The 11,602-nt window shown below is 46.2% G+C and overlaps 2 protein-coding genes across 23 annotated transcripts in view; both read right to left on the bottom strand.

Moving 5' to 3' along the window:
• Positions 1-638: 638 nt before the first annotated feature.
• LOC310918199 (guanylin-like) lies at positions 639-5,971 on the bottom strand. The gene is made up of 3 exons (XM_083876996.1): positions 5,742-5,971; positions 2,405-2,594; positions 639-1,541 (listed from the first exon to the last, which is right to left on the bottom strand). Exons 1-3 carry the CDS (start codon positions 5,814-5,816, stop codon positions 1,477-1,479), a joined length of 330 nt encoding a protein of 109 aa, XP_083733122.1. The 5' UTR covers positions 5,817-5,971; the 3' UTR covers positions 639-1,476.
• A 4,049-nt stretch (positions 5,972-10,020) lies between these two features.
• Positions 10,021-11,602, bottom strand: part of CCDC30 (coiled-coil domain containing 30) — a 45,793-nt gene continuing 44,211 nt past the window's right edge. For 17 of the 22 annotated variants that reach the window (XR_014591549.1, XR_014591550.1, XR_014591551.1 and 14 more), the window contains 2 exons: positions 10,887-11,568; positions 10,021-10,733 (listed from right to left, as the gene is read on the bottom strand). The gene's annotated coding sequence lies outside the window, so the exon portion shown is untranslated. The remainder of the gene's footprint in view (positions 10,734-10,886; positions 11,569-11,602) is intronic. The other 5 variants (XR_014591566.1, XR_014591565.1, XR_014591567.1 and 2 more) reach the window with 5 other exon arrangements.

Below are 11,602 nucleotides of genomic sequence, written 5' to 3' on the forward strand. Positions count from 1 at the left end.
TATATAAAAATGGAGATAGTAGTGCAACAGTTATGAATAGAAGGGAAAAATTTAAAATCGTTAATATGGACTTGCATTACCATGACGGACCTGAGGGTACTCAGCCTGGAGAAAAGGAAGCCCAGGGGGGACCTTCTGCCTCTCCACAACTCCCTGACAGGAGGGGGCAGCCAAGGGAGTCAGGCTCTGCTCCCAGGGAACAGGGACAGGAGGAGAGGGAAAGGCCTCAAGTTATGCCAGGGGAGGATTAGGTTGGATATCAAGAGAAATTTCTTCATGGAAAGGGTGGTCAGAAATAGGAAGGACCTGCCCAGGGCAGTGGTGGAGTCCCCATCCCTGGAGGAGGTGTCCAAGGAAGGACTGGGCATGACACTGCTCTGGGCTGGGTGACAAGGTGGGGATCAGGCACAGGTTGGACTCAATGATCCTGGAGAGCTTTTCCAATCCAAATAGTTCTGTGATTCTGTGACTATAAATTGGTTTATGTTCAAGACATTGTTAAAAGATATATTCTATTCAGGGAAGCTGCAGACATGAAACACCTTATATGGGGAAAAAGAAAGGAGGCAAGAAGAGTGTCCTAAAACAAAACCACTCCAAAACACAGTAATAACAAACAAAACAAAACAAAACAAAAATCAGAATTATTATTAGGTTTTATTGCCTGTACAAAACATAAACATGGGCAGATAATTTCTTCACAATCTTGCCACTAATAAATAAAAAAAAAACAGGCAATGCTTTCATTTCCATGTGATTATAGCACTGCACTTTGGAATTCCTTTCTCCCAAAGAGAATTTAAAGAATCTTGATATCCAACCAGGGAAGAAGTGTTCCTGTGCTCCTCTACAACCATTCCCTAAATCAAGAACAATCAGTACAAGGAACAGTCTGATTTTTGGCTGTCAGAGTGTTCTTAAACACCAGGAATTCATCTCAAGTTATTTGTTGCAGTTCTGCTATAAACTCAAAAGTGTCACCTGCAGACAGGTGGAAGGGAAAGGGATCCAGCACACTGGGAAGGAAGGACTGGGAATGGCAATAACCCAGTGATGTTGTGTGTAGGGGAGGTCAAATCACAGGCAGCTATTAATGATTAGATACTACTTATTGGACATTAAATCTTAGATATTAAATATTAGCTATTAAAAAGGCTGCAGGAGATGCTGAGTTTCACCCAGCTTGTTCAAATCCAGGCAAAATAGTGGTAAATGAAACACAGGGCATTTCCATTCCAGCATCACACAACTTCCGCAGCACCTCCACCTCTCAGAGAAGTCACAGCCTCCTTGATGGCAGAACTGCTCTGGTAGTGGCACCTGATCCAAGTGCTGCAAGAGTGCAGGGATGTCCCCACAAGCTGGCAGCTCCAGTTTGGCTGGAGTGGGAGATGAAGCCCAGGAATATTGATTGGTGAAAGTACATGATCTTGTCACAGGAATGCAAAAACTTCCCAGTGTGGTTTTTCTACCTTCTCAGAAGCAGCCGGCGCAGGCAGCATTGGCACAGATCTCACACAGGTCATCCTCGGCAGCCAGGCCTGTCCAGGAGAAAGGAGGGATTCAGTCAGATTCCAGAAGGGTAGAGCTACCTGTCAAAGCATTTGGAGACTCCTTTGCATTCCTATTTTATCATTTGAAAGATCCTTGTAATTAATACTGCTCTAAGTAGAATTAGCTCATGCTAAACTCTGGCTGAAGGAATGAAATCAAACCTGAATTCCTTGGGAAGCATTGGGAATGTGTGTAAGCAAGAGAACAACAGGACATGGCAGCATTTTGTCCTAAAGTGTCCCTTGTACTGGACAGTAGATAAATGCAATATAATAACTTTAAAAAGCAAACGCTGCTGCAGCAGTGCATGGCAGAGGGACTTCAGACAAGGAGGAATGGCTTAAGCTAGAGAAGGGTAGATCTAGATGAGATATTGGGAGGAAATTCCTCTCTGTAAAGGTGGTGAGGCCCTGGCGCAGGTTGCCCAGAGAAGCTGTGGCTGTCTCTGGATCCCTGGAAGTGTCCAAAGCCAGGTTGGATGGGGCTTGGATCAGCCTGGGATAGTGGAAGGTGTCCCTGCCCATGGCAGGGGGTGAAACAGGATGAGTTTTAAGGTCCCCCCAACCAAACCATTCAGTGATTCCATTATTCTACTTGGATGAACTTTTCCATGGCCACAGCAGTGGAATGTGCCCAGGGAACAGCTCAGCTCAGCACTGCAGGAATTTTCCGTAGGGGGTTCATGGAGCCCAACTTTGCAGGAGAAAGGGCAGTACAAAATAGGCACAAACCCTCTCAGCTGCCCTAGAAATGACACAGAAGTAATTCTGTGGCTTTGCCTCCTGTTTTTGGAATGTTTAAGGTTGAAAAGTGTGGTAAAAATGAAAACTACGAAATAGGAATTACATACTCAGCCTCCTAAAAATCAGGAGTGCATCTTCCCTCTTGCACACAGGCCGGAATTCCTCAGGGAGGTGTTTTTCTTGGCATGGGGAATAGCTGGCAATGGGGACCATCATGCGAGGGTTGATGTGCCTGTTCCCATCCATGAACTCCTTCAGCTTCTTCACGGACTCTAAAGGGAATTTCAAGTCTCCATCCTGTGCAGAGTCCGAAAAAATAGGTGTCAGGAAATCAGGCTTTTGGCAAATCCATTCCATTTCAACCAAGAGCTCTCCCAAAAGATATAACAGAGGGAAAAGATGGTCTTGAAAAAAAACCCAGATAAAACCTGTGCTGAATGAAGGCAGTGGACAGAGGGAGAGTTCAGGCCTGGCTCATCCCCCCCATGAGACAGACCCATAAAATCTGGGATAGGAAGATCAAGGCTGGGAATCTTCAGCCTAGAAAAGAGATGGCTGGGCAATATCACAGAATCTGCAATGGGTTGGGTTGGAAGAGAACATAAAGCTCTTCTCATTCCACCCTCTGCCACAGGCAGGGACATCTTCCACTAGAGCAGGTTGCTCCAAACACCATCCAGCACTTCCAGGGATATGTGGTAGAGATCTACAAAATCATGACTTGAATAGGGATAAATGGAAATTTATTTGACTCACTCTTTCTCCTAACACAGCAGTGGGAGTGTCAAGTGTTGGCTGTGTCCTGGCAGGGTGTGACCACAAAAAAGCAGCTCTTCTTTCACACCACCACACATTGCTGAGGGCTTAAACCCTTCACCCGAAGACATTGTGGAAAGTTTCCATTAATTTAGAATCACAGAATCTCTTAAGCTGGAAGGGACCCACAGGGACCATTGACTCCAGCTCCTGGCCCTGCACAGATGCCCAACAAGGTGTGGCAAAGCACCCTGTGCCAATTTAAGACTTGCCCACACAATTAATGAAAAACAAGTTTTTAGAAACATAAATATGACACTTCTGACTCAAAGCTCACACCAGAAATTTAAGAAAGCTGGACAAGACTCTGAGAAATATTACTCTGTGTTTTAGTTGCTCTCCATGTGCATTGGTTAAGGGTCACTCCCTCAGTTTCAAGAGATTTCCCCTTTTTGAGGTCATAAATTTGAGTTGCAGGTGTTGCAGCTGTTTAACCAAATGCACAAGGTCTGTATACATTTGCAGATAATCAGAGTTTGGCCTAGAAGACAAATAAGCATTTTCAAACTGATTTTTATCTGCTGTTTTAATATGGCTTCATGGCCAACATGTAGTCAGTAAGGTGATGTGGGAGGTTCCAACCCAATGGCAGGGTTTGGAACGAGATGAACTTTAATGTCCATTCCAATCCAAACCATCCTGGGATTCTGGGATCAAGATCCTGGGATCTCCTCATCCAAAGAAATAAAATTCAGTGACTCTGATACAGCACAAGACTAAATATTAGCATTTGTTTCACATCTCCGTGAATCCAGTGGGGAATGATGTGAGATAAGTGGGGAGGGGATTTGCTTCTGACTGAGGGTTTGGAGGGTTTTTTACAGAATCACATTATTTTGGTGTTAAAGGTTTAAAAAACCCAACCAGATAGACTTTGGATATGCATTTGCTTAACTAAATCAAATTCTTTTCTCTTGCAATCAGTTTATGATCTTACTGAGGTTAATTTATCAGTGGAACTCTATGATCTTAAAGATCTTTTCTGACCTTATTAATGATCTATAAAGGTTAATCAGGCACTGGCACCAGCTGCCCATGGGAGTGGTGGAGTCACCAGCCGTGGAAGTATTCCAAAAACCTGGGGACATGGTGGATCTCTCTGTGCTGTAGGAACAGTTGGATTTAATTATCTTAAAGGGCTTTTCCAACCTAAACAACTTTCTGATTCTGTGATCAGCCCTGGCTGCCTATGAAAAATTCACTTTTCCTATAAAGACAGCTCTAGATTCAGGTATTGGTCACACAACTGAGAAGAAAAACTCATAGAACCAAAAAAGAGTGGATTTCTAGAGGCACAATATTAGAGAAACCAGGAACTGGGAACAAACCCAACAAACCCTGAGATCTATAGGTCCTGGGGACAAAAAAGAACAAAGGAACAGTGAAATAGAGACAAAACCCTGCCACCTCAAGTAAGAAAGATGTATTAGAGAGAACTAAATTTGACATACTATGGGACAAGGAAGGGAAGTCTCGGGAACAGTTTCAGGGAAGAAGAGTGGAAGCCAACATTGTGCAGTGAAGAATCAAAGAATCAGTCAGACTTCAGACCTTAAGTGAAAGGAGTTCAATGCACTCGGAGTTCACAGCAAGTACGGTGGGGAAAACACAGATTTAATGATTAATGAGAGAAGAATTCCAGCTCAAACTCCAGAGATGCACTTCCTACTCAGTTATGCAACTGAGAAGCAGCCATTCTCACGTATTAATTTTTTTTTATGGCTACAAGTGGAAAACTAGGGTGTTTTTCACTGTGTAGGAAGCTGGCTGCTGCTCTAGAGACTGTAAATGTTGAAGAATGGTTTGAGAGAAAGGAATAGCTTAAACCTTCTACCTCTGGATATCTCTGTCATCCAAAGGACAGAAAAGAGTATAGTCCAGGACAAAAACATACCTTATCACTGTAAACCTGCTGCATACACATAGAGAGAGTCAATAATTGTTTAACAAGTATTAGTTTTCCTGGCCACCAGAGGAAGCCGTTTGCATTGCAATCAGACTGAAATCTCCCACACTGTCTCTCAGGATGAGTGCAGAGAGCTCTAAAGCTTGCCAGAAACAGACCAGGGCCCTACCTTAACCTCTTCCATGTTGCATGGAAAATCAGCCATAGGTGCTGTGTACTTGTAAAATTTCACAGAGGCTCCTCTAATCACTTCTCTGCCTAATCATATTTAATTGGATCCAGCTAAGCTCTTTGACCTTTTTTTAAAGACTCCATCCCATAAACTCACATATCATTTCCACAAAGAATTTCCTGCCTAGAACCAGGTAACACAAGACAATTTCTCCTTTGTCACACCTTGTTTCACTCTCTAAAGTCAGGACCTTCACCACACATGGCTTTAAGTCTAGGAGAATCAGGCATGAAACACCTCACTCCCTAAGGGATTTCAGAGCCGATATATGGCTGGAAAAGGTCAATAAACAGCAGCAGCATTTAGTGATACCCGAAGTGGTTTACAGAACACCCAGAGCATAGGGAGATGCAGTGGAAATCAAGGCAGAACAAAGCAAAAATTCAGGTCTATTAATTTAGTTAAAGATTTCTGTTGCAGTCAGAAGTTTAAAAAATATCAGCACTTTGTTGAATTTGTAATACCAACAAATGAAAGATAAAAAACTCACCTGAACATAGACTGCCTGGGAGACATGTACCAGGACAAGGACTGCCAGGACTGTCCAGGAAAGAAAGCTTTTCATAGTGCCTGCAAAGCCAAGCCTCTCCTGACCTCGACAGATTTTATTTCCTCTGCCTATGGCCTTTCTCTGCCTTTTTTGTGTCTCTCAGACTTTCTCTCTTCTCTTGAGCTCTCAGACTGCCCAGCAGTCAGAGACTTATAAAGACTTCACACAGCATTAGGTTGGTAATCCATTAATCCAATCCTTTTATTGACATATCATAAACCCTGAGGGGACTCTCAGTTATCTGCTCAGTAGCACAGACGATCAGTCACACCCAGGCAGATCCTGGGATTTATGAGTTGCTCCCACTCTTTGAGACACTGGTCGTGACACAGGCAGGCAAAACATTCCAAACTGCAGTAAATAAATGGTGGAAATTGAGCTCAGGCAACACCTGAAAGTCCCCATAATTCTGGCACTTTCTGCAGAGCTGGGGAGTAAAAAAAGAAGTTTGGAAGATGACAGAAAAAACCTCATCCAGTCAGTTGCCTATTCTGGGAGTTCCAGGAACTAAGAATGTAATCACAGAATCATGGAATTGTTAAAGTTGGAGAAGCCCTCTAAGATCGCTGAGTCCAGCCATCAACCCAGGACCTGGTGGTAGATTGTTCACTATTAACCTTGTCCCCAAATGCCACATTCACACATTTTTTTAACATTTCCAGGAACAGTGACTCCACCACTGGCCTGGGCAGCCCCTTTCAGTGCCTGACCACCCTTTCCACAAAGAGATTTTCCCAACATCCAACCTAAAGCTCCTCTGGCACAACTTGAGGCTATTTCCCCTTGTCCTGTCCCTTGTGACCCCAAGCCTTGTCAGGGTTTTGGAGAGAGCTAAGGACCAAGGCAGAGAACCCCAGCCTGTGCCTGCACATGCCCAGCTATAAAATGTCATCTCTTCTCTTTACATCCCCTAATTAAACCACGTGTGTTAAAAGGCACAGGGGCTCTGTCATTAAGGGCACAGGCTGCCAGGAATCAAATCCATTTCTCCATTACTTCTATGCTTATATGGAAACACAGGAAAGCTACAGAGATGAAGGACCAACATGCCTCAGGTCAGTTCTTACATCAAGCTCATGTCCTCAAATCTGTAAATGATTTCTGAATTTTTGTGGGTTTGGATTAACACAGACACGAGAACAATGTTCCTGATCCCAGCAGAACAGGAGAGGACATTACTCACTCACTGAGGATCTTCTTCAAATCTCAGCAATGTTCTATACCCCACAGGCTCCAGTTCTTGCTGTAACAGTGAAAATCATGCTTCTGCTTGGAGTGAAATTCCAGAATCCAAAGCAGTCAAGTCCCCAATCAGGGGGCTTGGAGGGAGAGAATGGGACTTTTCTGATTTAGTATAACTCAAAAATTACTGCAGAGTTGAAGTTGAGCTGACAATGCAGAGTGTGAGCTGACAGACTTTGCTTCTCTCCTCTCCACCAACCTCATCCACAAAATTTGAACCCCTGGAAGAATCTTTATTCCAACAAAACAGGCCTGTTTCCTCTCCTGTCATGATTTCTCTGCTTTCTGCTGCCCTGGCCAGCAGCCAACAGCATTTGCAACTCCATAGCAGCTCAAGCCTCTGCCCCTAATTACTTTAATGTAGGTCAAGGGTGGAACAGCAAAGGGCAGAGCAAAAATCTCCTCTGAGAACATTTCTCTTGAGAATTTTTACAACCATTTTCTTCTCCAAAATCTGGTTTATCCTCAACCATAAGCCCTGACTACAGCTTGGTGGAAACAAAACAACATATTAAAGAGGCATTGAGGGAACCAGAGAACTGTTAAGACTGAAAATAAACAACAAGATTATCAAGTCCAACCTTGGAGAGAACCCAAAGAGATGGACAGGCAGTTTTGGAGAGGTGTCAAAAGAACACTGAACCAACAGACCCAGGCAGATGTGTAGTCAATAGTCCTATGTCCAGTGAGGCGTGGTGCACCTCAGGGCCCTGCCTTGGGCCGGTGCTCTTTGATACCTTATCAAGGACACAGTGAGGTGGAGCACACCCTTAGCCTCTTGGTCAGGTGACAGGAAGCTGAGCAGGACTGGTGACGCACGCAAAGGATGGAGCTATCCTGGAGGACCTGGCCAAGCTTGAGAAGCGGGTCCCTGGGAATTTCATGAGGTCCTGCACAAAACTCCCAGTCTCTATCCAGGCTGGGAATGGAGGGCTTGATAGCAAGACTTGGTGTAGAAGAAGGACAAGACAGGGACAAGTTCACTTCTGGACTGATACTGAAGTTGCCACAACCCATGTTCAGGACGTTGTGTTCAGCCACCTTGATCCTTCTGAGATTCCCACGGGCTACTTCTGGAACTTGTCCAGGTCCCCCTGAATTGCATTCTGTCTCCTAGCTGTGTCACCTGCACTGCTCAGCTCAGGGCCATGGGCCAACATGCTGAGGGTGCCCTCAACCCCCACTGTCTGTGTTGTTGATGGAGACATTAAAAAGCATTGATCCCAGTATGGACCCCAAGGGACACCCCTTTGTCTCTGAGCTCCATCTGAACCCTTTACCATCCTGTATGTGCCCATCCAACCAAATCATAATCCCCTGAGCAATCCATCCATGAAATTTGAGTTATTCCAAGTCAGGGAGAAGGGTGTAGTAGTTTTGCTGTGCCCCTTTTCCCCTCAGTGTTATGGTGCAGGTCCATGTGAGGCCACTACCCCACACCACATCCACATCCCAGTTCCACTTCTCTCTGGGGTTGTGGAGCTCCAGCTGCTTCACCAAGGTCAGGGGGGACTAGGAACAGTTCAGTTGGAGGTATAGGGTGGAGGGCAGAGACCTGCTCACCAGCTTTGCTCCTGGAGGTTCTGTGGTCTCGGAGACACCCCTGGCCTGCAGACCTAGCCCCACCAGTACAAGACTTGAGAGAGGCCAGGACCAACACCAGAGGAACCCAGCCATGTCCCCATCTGCTTGTGGCCGTCCTGGGGTTGGAAGGTGGGTCTGGTTGTCCCAAACCCAGGGTCATTCCCTGCTGTGCAGAGTCAGTTCTCACTCCAAGGTGAGAGTTATCTATATCATCGTTCCAGTTTGTGCATAGCAGGACCTAGGGGGTTCCCACAGACATTTGCTCTCCATTCAGCAAAGCTTTACATTATTTACACATTTTAGCAAACAAAGGCCTAGATATTAATTGGCTGCATGTTACAGAGTTCTCGTATTAATATTCTATCTTCTATTGGTGAAATTATTATCTCCCTTCCCACACTAATTAGTCCACAGGCTCAGTCTTGACCATATTTGGAGTCAGCGCGATTCTGGAGTCAGTGGCCATGAGTCGGTTGTCATGATCCCCTCCTGCCAAAATCACCTTTCATAGAGTGAATACCTTGGACTGATGAGCTGGCGCTGTTTGTCTCTCCTTAGGCCCAGCTTCAACAGCCCTGAGGGCCATGCAGCCCTCAGAGAAACCTGAACAGGTTGGGGAGATGGGCAGGGAAGAATCTTCTGAAGTTCAACAAGGGAAATGCAGGTACTGGATCTGCAGAGGAACAATCCCAGGCACCAGCACAGGCTGAGGGAGCAGCTCTGCAGAGGAGGAGCTGGCAGTCCAGGAGACAACAAGCTGTCCTGGAGCCAGCAGTGTGTTCTGGGAGCCAAGGACACTAATGGGATCCAGGGGGCATCAGAGAGAGCATTGCCAGTGATATGGGGGATGTTTATGGATATGAAAATACAAGATTTTAGAAGCAACTTTTGGTGATTTTGTAGAAGTAGAGAAACAGCTTGTACTGAGAACACATAGAAGATTAGCTATTAAGCTTGGTTGTTAGGTAGTTACTAGGTAGAAGTTATATAGATAAGATGTATAATGTTGAAACTTAGCAAAGCAGGACCTAAGTATTTGCTAAAAATAATAAAGCAGAATTTTGTGGCTTAAGTCCAGCCAAATTAAGCTCCTAATCTTTGGCAAGAGCAAAGTGACCTGAAAAACAGCCAAACCTCCACTGTGCCTGCCCAGAAGCAAAGATCAACCTGAGGAAGACGTCGGCAACCTGAGGAAGACGTCGGCCTTCCTCCCAAGACCCCAAATCACAACCAGCAGGAGGCGTGGCAGCTAATTAGAATATGAAGCGCGAGAAGGCAGGGAATGGGTGGGTGGGGAGGTGTGGGTGTCGCTGTCAGGGACACGAAAGAACCACACACTCACCGTCAGGTTGAAGTGAGGAAAAGAAAAGACAGTTTATTATGATTTACGGTTTAAATAGGATTAGGAATTTGGTCGAGGATTGGTAGATGAGAGGAACACCTCTCTGACCCCGATGGTCAATTCAGAAGTCCATCACCGAGAAATACGAAAACAATCTACATCGTTTTGAGAAACTCCAGAAGAAGTATGTAAACAATCATCAGAAGGCTAAAGAATCAGGGGGACAGCGTGGGTTTGTGAGATCAATATGTATTTAAATCTGGACCTTGTCTTGACCAGGTATACACGGTTTGGAGGAGATATCCCCACATGTCCCAGCTGGAATAAAACATACTTGCTTTACAATTTCTGATTTTAAAGTCCTTATTCGACTCTTCAGCAGGTCAGAGAGTGTTCCTGCCAGTCTGGTCAGCCCTGGGAGGCACATCTGGAGTGCTGTGTCCATCTCTGGGCTTCTCAGGACAGGAGGGACATGGAGCTCCTGGAGGGGGGCCAGTGGAGGCTGCAGAGATGATGAAGGGTCTGAAGCATCTCCCTGCTGAGGAAAGGCTGAGGAACCTGGGGCTGTTCAGCCTCAAGAAGAGACACAGCTGAGAGAGGCCCTCATCCCTGTCTATTCCTGTCTGCAGGGAGGGCTCAGAACAGGGACCAGGCTCTGCTTCAGGAAGCCCAATGGTGAGACAAGGGGGAACAGGCAGGAACTCATGCCCAGGAAGTTCCATCTGAACATGAGGTAGGACTTCTTTGCTGTGCAGTGATCAAGCCTGGAACAGGTAGTCCAGAGAGGGAGTGGAGTCTCCCTCATTGGAGATATTTCAGACCATCCAGACACGGTGCTGTGCCATGTGCTCTAGGATGGACCTGCTAGAGCAGGAAAGTAGGACCAGATGAGCCACTGGGGTCCCTTCCAGCCTCACCTGTCCTGGGATTCTGTGACTGGAGTCATCCCTGTCCACCAGTCTCATCTGAATCATGAAACACTGCGCTCAATCTCTGGTGTGGAGCAGCAATTCACACACCAAGGTGATGGATTTCTAGGTCTTTATTCCTTTTTGCAAGGTCTCATGTGGCTGCCCCCATGTCCCAGTTCTGCTGTTCTCTCTTCATGGATGTCCAGCTGCTTCACCAAGCTCAGGTAGATCCAGGAGCTGTTCAGGATTCAGGAGGTACAGGGAAGAGGGCAGGGACCTTCTGCTCACCAGATCTGCTCCTGGAGGTTCTGTAGTCTCCCAGACACCCCAGTCCTGCAGACACAGCCTTGCCAGCCCAAGACCTGGGAGAGGCCAGGCCAGACAGCAGAGGAACCTACCCTTCCTCCTACATGCCCCATCCTGCCTGAGACTGTCACCTGGGGCTGGAAGGCAAGTCTGGTTCAGGGACAGCTCCAGGACTCCCAGACAGTCCTTGCTGGGGGCTGCTGCCAGGCAGGGGAGGAATGTGCTGCCACGGGAAAATGCATGCAGTACTTGGATATACTTACCGAGGGAACTGTCATCAGACCATTCCCGTAACTTGTTGATCTGCAAGGCCTTCATGCACTGCTCCTGGGCAACTTTGTATGGCTGCAAATTTAGCAGGACTTGTTTTGGTCATGGGGTCCTGCAAGAGACATATTCCTCTCTCACTCCCTGGC

Source organism: Zosterops lateralis (assembly GCF_965231275.1).
Source record: "Zosterops lateralis genome assembly, chromosome: 22".
Taxonomy (NCBI): domain Eukaryota; kingdom Metazoa; phylum Chordata; class Aves; order Passeriformes; family Zosteropidae; genus Zosterops; species Zosterops lateralis.